The 11746-nt window shown below is 56.5% G+C and overlaps 4 protein-coding genes across 4 annotated transcripts; 2 read left to right on the forward strand and 2 right to left on the reverse strand.

The window, feature by feature from the left end:
- Positions 1-38: 38 nt before the first annotated feature.
- TRAVEDRAFT_172042 (uncharacterized protein) lies at positions 39-3109 on the reverse strand (the record flags this gene model as incomplete). Its single annotated transcript, XM_008043420.1, has 9 exons — positions 39-287; positions 343-449; positions 506-626; positions 688-731; positions 789-842; positions 899-1185; positions 1255-1836; positions 1891-2776; positions 2841-3109. The coding sequence occupies 9 exons, from the start codon at positions 3107-3109 to the stop codon at positions 166-168; spliced, it is 2472 nt and encodes an 823-aa protein (XP_008041611.1). The 3' UTR covers positions 39-165.
- A 388-nt stretch (positions 3110-3497) lies between these two features.
- Positions 3498-4878, reverse strand: TRAVEDRAFT_129834 (uncharacterized protein; the record flags this gene model as incomplete). The annotated part of the gene is made up of 7 exons (XM_008043421.1): positions 3498-3621; positions 3685-3851; positions 3898-3991; positions 4050-4246; positions 4315-4466; positions 4525-4656; positions 4710-4878. The coding sequence occupies 7 exons, from the start codon at positions 4876-4878 to the stop codon at positions 3498-3500; spliced, it is 1035 nt and encodes a 344-aa protein (XP_008041612.1).
- Positions 4879-5522: 644 nt separating this feature from the next.
- On the forward strand, positions 5523-7729 carry TRAVEDRAFT_172050 (serine carboxypeptidase; the record flags this gene model as incomplete). Its single annotated transcript, XM_008043422.1, has 12 exons — positions 5523-5773; positions 5828-5976; positions 6034-6164; positions 6222-6332; positions 6387-6486; positions 6541-6635; positions 6741-6873; positions 6927-6957; positions 7016-7057; positions 7119-7341; positions 7395-7553; positions 7620-7729. The coding sequence occupies 12 exons, from the start codon at positions 5523-5525 to the stop codon at positions 7686-7688; spliced, it is 1494 nt and encodes a 497-aa protein (XP_008041613.1). The 3' UTR covers positions 7689-7729.
- A 2739-nt stretch (positions 7730-10468) lies between these two features.
- On the forward strand, positions 10469-11679 carry TRAVEDRAFT_39145 (uncharacterized protein; the record flags this gene model as incomplete). Its single annotated transcript, XM_008042852.1, has 4 exons — positions 10469-10592; positions 10646-11014; positions 11073-11560; positions 11626-11679. 4 exons carry the CDS (start codon positions 10469-10471, stop codon positions 11677-11679), a joined length of 1035 nt encoding a protein of 344 aa, XP_008041043.1.
- Positions 11680-11746: the final 67 nt, after the last annotated feature.

The following is an 11746-nucleotide window of genomic DNA, read 5'->3' on the forward strand; positions in this document are numbered from 1 at the left end:
GTCAAAGCACGAGCTCGTGCAACACAAACCCCTGCATCCCGGTGCGAAATACGATTGTTTCCATCATGAGTGGTCAGATAACACCAGGGACGGGTGCACGAAGTAGTCAAAGGGAGCGAGGGATACATCAAACGGAATACCCAATCTCCTAGGCTTCCAGTCTGATTATAGCACTGCCCCTCGTGCCAAGTTCGCCAGCGGGATGATGCGCGCAGGCGCCTCGACCCCTGCCTCTGTGCACCCCGCCACCAGCGGCGCGTATATCCTCTCGTATTCGCTCAGCTGGCCTTCAGGAATAAAAATCAGCATTAGAACATCTCTTGGGGCTTAGGACGGATTTACCCGCGGCCGGCCATAGGCGCAAATAGTACTCCGCGCATGGCGCGAACGTCCGCGCGACGTCGAGCGCGACACTCATCGTGTGGTCCGCCTCCCACAGCCGGAGCGCCCTGCAATTGTCCAAGAATCAGATCCGGACGGACATGCGAAGGGGGATCTGACGTACTGCACGATCTGGGCAAGAATCCAGGCGACGAGAAAGTTGCGCCGCGCATGGTTCGTGATCGTCGCGCGAGGGTTGCGCAGGCACTGTGTGAAGTACACCGCGACGTGTAACTGGTTGATCACTGGCGCATTGACGTGTCAGTAATGAATCCTTAGTAGGTCGGAAGACCTCGATGAGCGTACTCCATTTCTCCGCCTTCTCGCGAAAGTAAAGCCAGCCGTGTGTCCTGCAGGCCGCACCGTTAACACGAATGGCAAGCCGTCTCGTGATTAGAGAATCTTACCCAATCGACAAGGGCACGTAACGCTGTAACTCGCCAGAGATGCACAGACGTGCGCTATCTCACACCATCAGCATACTTACCCCATCCGGTACGCATAGAGAGATACGCACTTAAATAGCACCTCCTGCGTCTTGGTAGAGAAGCCCGTAGCGGTCATGCACGAATGGCGGTCAAGCGCAATCTCGATCGTGTTCATCTCCGCCCACGCGTCCATCGCGAACCGCCCAGGCTCTTCCTCCGGCATGGTTACCCCCGCGGTCGCATTGCGCTGCGCGCGCAGACAGCTGTTCCATAGGAGCACCGCACGCATGTACAGTGCCCACACGGAGTCTTTCGACGATGCGACACCCGCCACACCCAGGTCAGCCAAGCACTCCCCAGGGAATAGTAGCGCGTACTAAAAAGGGGATTCGTCAGTGTTCTGTTCCCCCGCACGGGGCATCGCAGAAATGAAAGAAAGACGTACATTGGATGAATCCTGGATCCACAGCGGCTGCAGATCCCACCCCGAGCCCGCCATCGCCGTCACCTTCGCTGAGCCGAGCGTCGTCACCAGCACGACGCTCGCCCACACGAGCCGCCGGTTCTCCTCTTTCCGTAGCTCGCCCTCACCCAGTGCGCCTTCACCTGCCGGCCACATGGGCATATGCGCGAACTGCGGCGCGAGCATGCGCACACTCGGGCAATGGTTCCCAAGCGAGTACGAAGGACACCCACAACGCCCGCACGCCGGGTATCCATTCGAAGCCACCATCTGCTCGGGGACCGGCATGGGGCAGGGAACGTTGTCGTCTTCATCGGCGAACGGCATAATCGCCATCGCGATCTTCTTGGGTGCGGAGGCGGTTGGCGGGGCTGCGATGAGGAGCGGGTCTGAGGGCACGCGAGGGACAACGTTCGGGAGGAAGATCGTCGCGCGTGGGTCGGTGACGTCGAGCGTCGTGAGTCCAAGGTAGCGGATGATCGAGTCAAGCATGTACATAGCCTGCTGTGTCCGCTGGGGGCGCGTAGCCTGGGGGTGCGCCTGTAGCTCGAAAGCGACGAGAATCTGAAAAGAACATGTTAGCACAGGTATATCAGGTAAAAGGCGGCCGAGACTCACGTATGCAGCGTGCGCAAGCCCGACATCGATCCAGCCAGAGTTAAGGCTCGCGTGGAAGGCCGAGTAAGCCTGGTCTGCGAGAAGCAATGCCCGGTCCATACCCCTCGTGCCTAGTTCGAGTTCGGAACTTTGAAGGAGGGTTGACTGCGCAAGCATGGCGAGGACGAAACTCGGTTGTATAGTCTGCCTTGTGACGGGATTGAACAACCTTGACATGAACCGCGTTACATCGATGAAGCTGAGCCATAGTAGGGATATGCGCAGGAGCAGACGGACGTCAAGCTTGATGCGTTCCGAGAGGCTGTGGCGGATGTCAGCCGACATCGGGCGTCGAATAGTCGATACATCCGGGGAAGAAGCGTAAAGGCTGAGAAGTGAATCCCACCATGTCTCCCGGACGAACTGGATGCTAGGTGTGGCCTGCATGAGAGGAATAGGCAGTAATCGCGACCTTTCATCATTCGGAATCTGCGAACGACTGAATCCGAGGACCCCAAGTTGCAGCAAAGATGATGCAAGCGAGTCGCCATGTATTTCATCGACTGGACCTGGCTGGTAACTGTGACCAGAAGGTGGATCATCTGTGCGTGGTGCGTCTATGACCGCCCCTGGAGGTGTACTGTGACTGGAGGATGCTCCAGGAAGTGATGAAGATGCCGCCCTCTTCATAGCCCTCTTCTGTTTAGCCTCTTGTTCCAGTCGCGATCGTGTGGTACGCGATTTCTTCTCAATGGGCGGTGCCAGTTTGCGAGAGCCAGGATTGCGGTCCTTGCCGCGTCGTCGAGGTGTTTCATCATAAGTGCAAGGCTTCACGTTCGCTCGTGTACGACGGCTGCAGTTGTTGCATGCTGGCTTTGCACCATCGCAACCTATCTTGCGTGTTCGACTAGTAGGGCAAGAATATCCGGTCATTATGGTGCAACGCGGCAGCGCGATCGAAGAGGGCTCACCATTGCTTACAGGCAAGATAGACCCGCTCGCGAGGCTTGCCGCTCGCGGTCAGCGGCTGATCAGGAGCTAGCTCAGCTCTCTTTGGTGCTAGGCTCAACCTTTCATTTGCGCTTTCGTGGATGCCCGTATGTGGTGACCGCGGGCGCAATCTTGTGGACGCATACCGAGAGGGCCGTTTGTCCAAAGTTGTTGAAGAGTCCAGTGGAAGTCCAGCAGGAGAAGCCTCAAGTTGAGGATCGGGTGAAGCAGGTGGACTCCGTTGGGACATTCAACCGCAGATAGAACTGGTGATGCAGAGGCAACGCGTACTAGTGAGGAATATATAGCCCACGGACATGGTGTTAGATCAAGGAAGGTATGTTGCTCTCTGCTAAATGCTATCACTCCGACTCGGGTCTTAGACGCCGCTGACAAAGCCGTTCCCGAAACCCGCCCGCCCATTGCCGTCATCCTGTCGACGCGCCCGATCACTCGATCCCCCACTCAGTATTCCTCATGTCGCACTTTGCCACCACCACGTATATTCTATGTAAGCCCGGTAACGTATGTATTTTTCTTCGTATAAGGAAGCACTGGCTGGATGCAGCCAGGGTCACTAATACCTTCATATTCAACAAGCGTGGTGCCTACTAGCCTTGCGTTGGAGTCGTTTCGTCTCATGTTGGCGCTCTCGGTCGAGACAGAAGCCATTCAATCCCCTTGCCAACATCGCTATTGAACTTCTTCGCAAGCCTCGTCTCCGGGAAGACACTGTGGAAGTTATGTGGCGCACCCGTGTACCTACACCGACGCCGTTGCTCGTTCAGTCATCCCAGTCGTCCGAGTTCCAATCACCGTACTCACGTGTCGAGTTTTGTGGGGACCCTAGCAGCTTTGAGCTTTTCCGCGTACAGCATGCCCATATCACGCGCCGGATCCAGGCCGCACACCTGTATGTACGCTGGGGGTAGGTCCTTGAACGACTCGAGCGGCTGAAGGAGGGGGGAGAACTCCGGGTCGAGTGGGGGCGCCTGGGCCAGTCCTACACGTATGTTGAGACAAACAAAAGTCAATGACAAAGCGGAACTTACGATAGAACTCGTAGAGCTGCTTCGTCGTGAGCATCGGCGCCTCCTTGTTCTGCACTAAGGACGTGAAGTTCGCCTTGTACCTGCGGCATCGTTCCATTAGTCCATGTACTGATGACTCGGCAGCAAGAGGGTATATACTCCTCCGGCACCGCGTCCCCATGTACAATTGGCGGGATTTGGAGGAATTGCCCAGTCGGTTTAGGATGGTCGACGAAGAACGGATCCGCTCTGACGCGATGCGCGACAGCTCCCGCCATGTGCGCGCCTGCGGACGAACCTCCAACGATGAAGCCCTGACCCACATCCCCATGCACAGCGACCAGGTTGGACGCGGCCTGAGGTATGATCGACCCTCATCATTAGTCGCGGATGAGTCGCTGGTCGAACGCTGGCTTCGGCTTACCCATTTTACAGCAACATAGCAATCGTTAAGCGGGATAGGCCATGGGTGCTCTGGGGCAAGGCGGTACCCGACATTGACGATTGTGAGCTGAAGACTCGCACAGAGGATACGCAGTGCATAGTCGTCTGTCTCGATGCTGTGGAATGTATAACCTGTGGTTTGCGTCCAAATCAGCTTCGTTAAAGACTAAACGGGATTCTGAACGCGCACCTCCTCCGTGTAACCATACGAACAGCGGAAAGGTCTTGTCAGGATCGCCATCCTCGACGGGGCGGTAGCACCTGATAGAGATCTCGCCGCCATCGACGTCTATCTGTCTATCTTCAACGCAGAGCGCGCCATCTGCAGAGACGAGTTTATTACAGGTTACATCGAGTTTCATCGGCAAAACGAACCTGGAGGAAGACTCTTCTTTAGGGACCGGCGGGTATGAGCCAGATAGCCCGTATTGAAGTATTGCCTGGCCTTCGGGATATCCGCGAGGAAGGCGTCCGGCGCGGGCGGCCATGCTGCCAGAAGGGGTGCGAGCTCGGGGTCTGGGTCTGCGAGATGGCTGTACGCCATCGCAGGTCAGATGGACAACGAAGGTCCGTTCTGGAAGTGGTAGATTTAGATGGGTGGATGGTGAGCAGAAAGAATAGTCGCTGGAACTAACTCTACTGCGGATGGAGCGCTCCGATCTCGTATCCGGTACCCAACTGCAAGCGCTATGAATGCAGCGTTTCGGGGAACTTTACCAGTGGTTCTGAACCTTCAGGGATTCTGGGCTGACCTAGGAGCGCCAGTTTCATAGACACGAGGTTTATGGTTCACCTATAAGTGGAACATGGCGCACATGCCACCATCGAGAGGGCCTACCGGCGCCTCGGGGCGACGTTGAGTGAGAGTTCCTGTATTGGCAACTGTCGTGGTTCAAGTAGTTCATCGCTATACGTCACTTTTAGGCGTGTAACATCCCTGACAAGCTACGTTAGAGGTCACCATGAGCTCTGTGGGTGCGAATGAGCCGCAAATAGACGTGCGAAACGGCGGCTCCCCTTTGCCTCCGGTGTCCCACACCACGCGGCTTCGAAGTTCGCGACTTGTGGTCGTGGGTGTGGGCGTCGAACTCATTTATCGGCTTTATCTACACGGGGCGCTCATCGACCTGGGCGTGCCGCTTCGTCGAGACACCCTCATTTCCGCCTGACCGAAGGATCGTCGCCAGGATGTTAGCGAGCACCATTCTGACATATGTGGTCTCCGGACTGGCCTTCGCTTGTGCCTCGGCGGGGGGCGAACCCGCCTCACAGGCTATCATCACCCAGAACGCCTACACTGAGTATGACGCTGGGCTATTCACCCCTCTAGGCGACCTGTCTCTGCTCTCGACGACCGAGTTCACGCGGCTCGCGCACCCCGCCTTTCCTCGTCACAGTGCGCGCATCAAACAGTCGCACTTCTGTAACGAGACCGCGCGGTAAGTGCTGCGTCGCAGGCCCTATCACAAGACGCTGAACCAGTTTGTCTTCAGCGCGTACAGCGGGTACATCGACGTCGAGACGCGCCACCTGTTCTTCTACTTCTTCGAGAGCCGGCGCGACCCCGACGCGGATGATGTCGTCTTCTGGACGAACGGCGGTCCCGGCGCTTCGTCGTCGATGGGGCTCTTCATGGAACTAGGTGAGCCCCTCCCGCACAAGCATAGCGTGAAGTCAAACCTTATGAGATGCGGGCCAGGTCCATGCCGTCCGACAAGCGCGAACACAACGGAAACGAACCCGTACTCGTGGAACGAGCACGCGAACGTGTTCTTCGTCGACCAGCCCGTCGGCGTCGGTTTTTCCTATGCCGACTACGGCGAGTCCGTCGTGAGTCGCCTGTCGCTTCAGTGGTGCGCGAGACGATTTTGACACTGCGAGAAACAGGGAACGACGATGGAAGCGGCCGATGACATCGCAGCTTTCATGGCCATCTTCTTCGAGCACTTCAGCAGCTTTAAAGGCCGCGGACTCCACCTTGCGGGCGAGTCCTACGGGGTGGGTCCTTTCCACTGGTACAACGCATGCAATCAGGCTTATGTTGCGGCATAGGGCCGGTACATCCCTGTTTTCGCGGCCGCGATCTATGACAAAAATGCGCAACTCGTCGAGGCAGGCGTCACCCCAATCAACCTGACTTCGGTCATGATAGGTGTGTGGGGCTTACCTAGACTATAGCGTTCTCACGCTGAATGGTGATGGCTAGGTAATGGGTGTACCGACTTTGCGACGATGTTCCCGTCGTACTACGATGCGCAGTGCGCGGACCCCACCTTCCCAGCAGTGCAAGGCATCTCGTGCGTTCTGGCATAGAATCTTTCAGCGCGCAGGTCTAATTTCTTTCCCCAGGGACTGCGTGAAGATGAAACAACTTGTCAGTCACTTCTCCTTTCTTCAGTCGGTTAGACCTACTGTGTATCTCTGCAGGTGCCGCGCTGTGAGCAGCGGTTTAAGGATTCTTGCGTCGACAAGGTGGACAGTATCGACTGCACGGCCGCGGCGTCGTTCTGCAGCACGGCTATGTCAGACCTGTTCAAGGGTGAGTCAAGCATCGTGGTGTTGTCCTCTTGTTATACCTAACCACGTTACCAGATCTGAATCATTATGACCGCGCGCGACCCTGGTTAGTCGGTGACCTCTCTCCACTCTGTGGCGATTTTAACCGGCTGACGCCACCATAGCAAAGGGGCTTCGGACATTACCGAATGCTACCCCATCATAAGGTATGTCGCCAGCGACAGATGGCCGATTCGTACACACCTTGACCGCAATCCGGCTCCGCAGACAGATCGGCGAGTTCCTCAACAACAAGCGCACGCAAGATCTCCTCGGCGTGGACTCATCCAGGAAGGGGAACTTCAGCCACAGCACTCCGGATGTCAACGCGGCGTTCAGGGCGAACCTCGACCATTACGGGTTCCCTGCGCAATTCTATATCGGTGCGCTCTTGGAGCGTGGTATCCGTGCGCTCATATACGTCGGCGCTACAGATTACATCTGCAATTGGGTGAGTATTCAGAGAGGTACTTGAGTAACAGATGGATTGACATACGGGGTCAGATCGGCAACGAGCGGATGACGCTCGCGCTAGAATGGACTGGGCAGGAAGAATTCCGCGCGGACACGTTGAAGGAGTGGATAGTCGACGGAAAACCAGCCGGCGTCGTGCGGAGCGGCGGCGGATTGACGTATGCCACGATCGCAGGCGCGGGACATATGGTGCGTACTTGATGATCCTTGCACCATGCAATGTGCCCGTCCGTGCTCAATACTTGACCGTTCCAGGCGCCATACGATAAACCTGTCGAGTCTCTCGAGTTAGCCAACAGATGGCTTGCAGGAGTCCCGCTCTAAAGTTATGCCTCGAGCATGTCCTGCCCTGTCCTGACCTCGGTATGAATGGATGAAAGCCGTATCAAAATGGTGTGTTTCTTACCGTTTTTCCTGCATGCCAAGTTTGTAACAAGAAGGAAGGGAAAACTTTGTGAGCAACAACGCTTGAACTTGCTGATCCAGTTCAGACCTGTAGAAGTGTCAGGCGGTGTTTGAATTTCGAGCCATAGTTCGCCTTCAATGCATTAAGGTCGGAGTATATGCGTCCCAGGGACCAATTGCAATTGTTCCTGTGTCAGTGTGCGAGTCCGAGGATGAACGCGATGGATCGTGCGTTGAATTCGACTCGGCTTGTCATAGGCTCGGGAAAAACCGTAAGTGGCCTATTTATTTCGGCGCCTATCCTGCTTTTATCCGCTCTCATCCGCTGCGTGTATGCCCTCTCGATGCAACTTCGAGTTGAGCGTATAGACTCTCCGAGTGTCTATTCAGAGCGTAGAATGAGCAGGCTGACTATGTAAATGCTCTTGGGGTATGCCTGTGGTCGTTCCAATCCAGAAGCTCATCCCTCAAGGCGGTCAAGGTGAGTAATCTCAAGTCCCCCCCGGGGAGTGTATCGACATGTCATTTGCAGTCCTCGCGTGTAAGTAGACTCTCAACAAGTGCTTGTTTTTTAAACTGATTCTCGCGTCACAGAACATTGGCGTGACCTCTGCATACCGCGTCTTATACAGAAAAGGAGACACCGTGTTCCTAAAGTCGAGGAATGTTGCTGTGACGGAGCCTTGCTCATGCAGCTAATACGAGGGTACCTCAAGCTACATCAAGGCTACTCAACGCTCGCTAGCCAATGACACGCGAGGAGGCTGACACTGCAAGAGTCATATCAGTGAGTACCGACGCGTCCTCTCCTCAAATGGGCAAGCCGACGCGGACGACGAAGTCAGTCTCGGTTGTAATGCTCCTCCCTATATGAACCTGCCTCCACGGCTTGACTGTTCCTTACCTACCTTCCCCACCTACCATCACCTACCCCCACCCCCACCCCACATTTTCCCCCCGCGTTCACCATGTTCTCCTTCACCTTCTCCAAGTCCTCTTCTAGCTCCGTTTCTGCCCAGCGCAGGTCGCTCGGGTCCAAGGTCGACAAGCAGACGATCAGCTTCCCGCAAGCGTACGAGTGGCCCGCGTTCCAGCCGCAGCCGCTTGTTCCGAGGCGCGTTCAAGTCCAGGAGCCCGCGCCTGCGCCGCCCGTCCGGGTGGTGCTCGACGACAGGCGGGGCCGGGAGGAGAGCGACTTCAAGGCGCTCGGGGTGCAGCTGATCTCGTTCCGGGATGCGAAGTTGCGCACGGAGCTTGTGTACGGTACGTTGCGGTGCCACGCTCAGTGAGGATCTGATTCTTCCCCCCGTCGCCTGTGGGTGGGGGCCGTTGTGTGCTAGGTCTCTCCTTCAACGTCAACACCGCGCGCGCCTCAAGATCTCGACTCCTCAACGCCTCGACTGGACGACTGGGATAACTCTTGACTGAGACCCAGGGGAAGGTGAGGCTGACGGCTGCGGCGGGAATATACGAGTGATCGGGGAGTCATGAACCCCAGGATCTGGGTGACCTGTCAACGCCCGACGTCATGTTCAGTCTCTCGATATCATGTGCATTGTCCGTCGCTACTCTTCATCTCACACAGGCATTCTCCCCGGCAAGATGAAGACGACGAGGACCCATGGCAAGACCCAGGACCTAGGACTAGGCGTTAGCGAGGTTGGCCGAGGGCTTGGATGACCCGTCGACGTCAGCCTCCCTAGCATTGCCAAGTAAGTATTCTCTTTCTATCTGGGCTCTATCTTCTCGTCTGTGCCCTGTTTTTCTGGTCTCTCGCCGCTTCTCTTCTCTTGATCTGCCTGGTCTCTCGTCGTCTTTTAGTTCCTACTCTCTCTCTCTCTTCGCTCTTGTTTTTTTTCCCTTTCTTGCATACTTCCCGCCGGACTCGGTTTCCCTTCCCGCCTCGTGTTCTCCGTGTCTGTGTCAGCCTCCCTTCTGCGTCTCTGATCTTCTTGTTTCTGTGCGGCGGTTCTGAGTTTGTGCGGTGGCGGCTGCCAGGGTTGGCACAGATCAGGGGATGGCGCCCCCCTGTTCTGCTGCCTCTTCGGTTGTCGTCTCCGTCGGAGAGGGGGAGGGGGTCGACGGGTCTCTTCCCTCACACAATGCTCCCGAATCTGACGGCGGCGTGGGGAGTAGTAAGAGAGAGTTATGCCTCTTCCTCTTGCTACTTTCCGCACCGCAGCGGGGGTATGGCGGACTTCTCGCATACTGTAAGGGAACCCGCCCGCCACGGGCGCTTAATATGAGATAATACCTATAACTTACCACACGGCTACTTGGACGAGCGAGCGAGTGTAATTTGAGTGAGACGAGCTTAGCTTGAAAGACCCACCAGGACTAAATCCACAGCCAAAGACTATTGTTCTCAGGCTACCTCTACCGACTCTCGCTAAGTTCTCGGTGAGCTCGGAATATCACTGCGTAGAAACCGTGGCACTGGCCTCTTTCACAGCTGTAATTATAAGCGGTGGGCGCTGCACACACGACGGGGTTATGATGGCAGCGCCCACAGTCCCTACATGTCTTCTTCTAGTCGCCGCCCAAGCACGCTTCTATCTACAGAGATCGATCGCGGAGGAACCACTGCTCAATTCGTTCAGAGTGGGATGTAGCGTGTGAGGTATAACCGTTGGGGCAAGCTACTAGCTAAATCTCCACCATCGTCTATCGCTCGCATTCATCGCCCTCGCTATCCTGCTATGCAGCACATCGTTGTAGACGCCGAGGATACCAAGCTGTCCTACATCGACAGCGGAGTCCCTCATCAAGCCACGGATGGGTACAAGACCATTTTTGCCGTGCACGGGACGGTATTCACCAGTCGTGAGTGATGAAACTCGCCACTCATTTCGGCCGTGATACGCATGAATCTCTAGCCATTTTTGAGAAGGTCATGGCTCTCGCACAGGGCTCCAACATACGCATCGTCGCCGTGAATCGCCGCGACTATCCAGGCTCCACGCCACTCACCACAGAGGACACAGCCATCTTGGCCTCCGGCAGTGACGAGCAGAAGGCCGCATTCCTCAAGGCTCGAGGCGTTGAGGTGGCGACATTCATCGACCTCTTCGTCGAGCGCAACGGGGTACCACCCATCTCCCCAGACGGACACACTGGGGGATTTGCGCTCCTAGGCTGGTCCCTTGGCAATGCCATCGCTCTGTCAGCCGTCGCCAATGTCGAATCTCTTCCGCCTGCCGCTCAGGATCGCTGGACATCTGGTATGCGGGCGCTGATCCTGCATGGTACGCCTCAATCGTTGCTGGTCTTCCCGTTGTATGTACTTGACTAATCACGCCACAGAGCCACTGACAGTGGCCATAGGCTCGCCCCTCCCGCCGAAGGTCTGGTCTCCCCAGATTGACCAGACTATCCCCGAAGAGCTCCGCGGTCCATTCTTCACCCAATGGATTACCTCCTACTTCAAGCACGGCGACCTCTCCACGCGATCCCTAGACGTGCTCTCTTACATCGTCCCAACGACTTTGCGGGTACCCTCGATCTTCAGTATGACCGAGGAGGAGCAGGCCAAGATCGTGTACATGCCTCCCGGGTCTGCATCGGACATGCTCTTCATGGTGTTCTCGGCCGCACAGATCAACGCGAGTTACAAGAGGGCATGCTTCGACGCGGGCGTCCGTGCACGGCTCCCGCGGATGAAGATATGCGCGTTCACGGGAGACGCGACGTGCGTGTTTTCGCTGCCTGCGCACTGGGCCATGCAGGACGACGACAAGGCGCGCGGGGGAGGCTTCATCGATTTCAAGATGGTGGAAGGCGCGAACCACTTCGTGAGTCCCTTACGCCCCCACTCGTAGCTACTAACACACCTCCCTGATACCATCTTGCTTTGCAGCTACAGTGGGATAGTCCGGAGCTGGCGTTGGAGACATACCGCGCAGCTATGTAGCCCCTCCACTTGTATATGCCAAGTTCCGTCGGGCCACCTCTGCACAGCAGTAGCAGCACAGACAAGC

This window comes from Trametes versicolor (assembly GCF_000271585.1).
Source record: "Trametes versicolor FP-101664 SS1 unplaced genomic scaffold TRAVEscaffold_9, whole genome shotgun sequence".
NCBI classification, from domain to species: Eukaryota; Fungi; Basidiomycota; class Agaricomycetes; order Polyporales; family Polyporaceae; genus Trametes; species Trametes versicolor.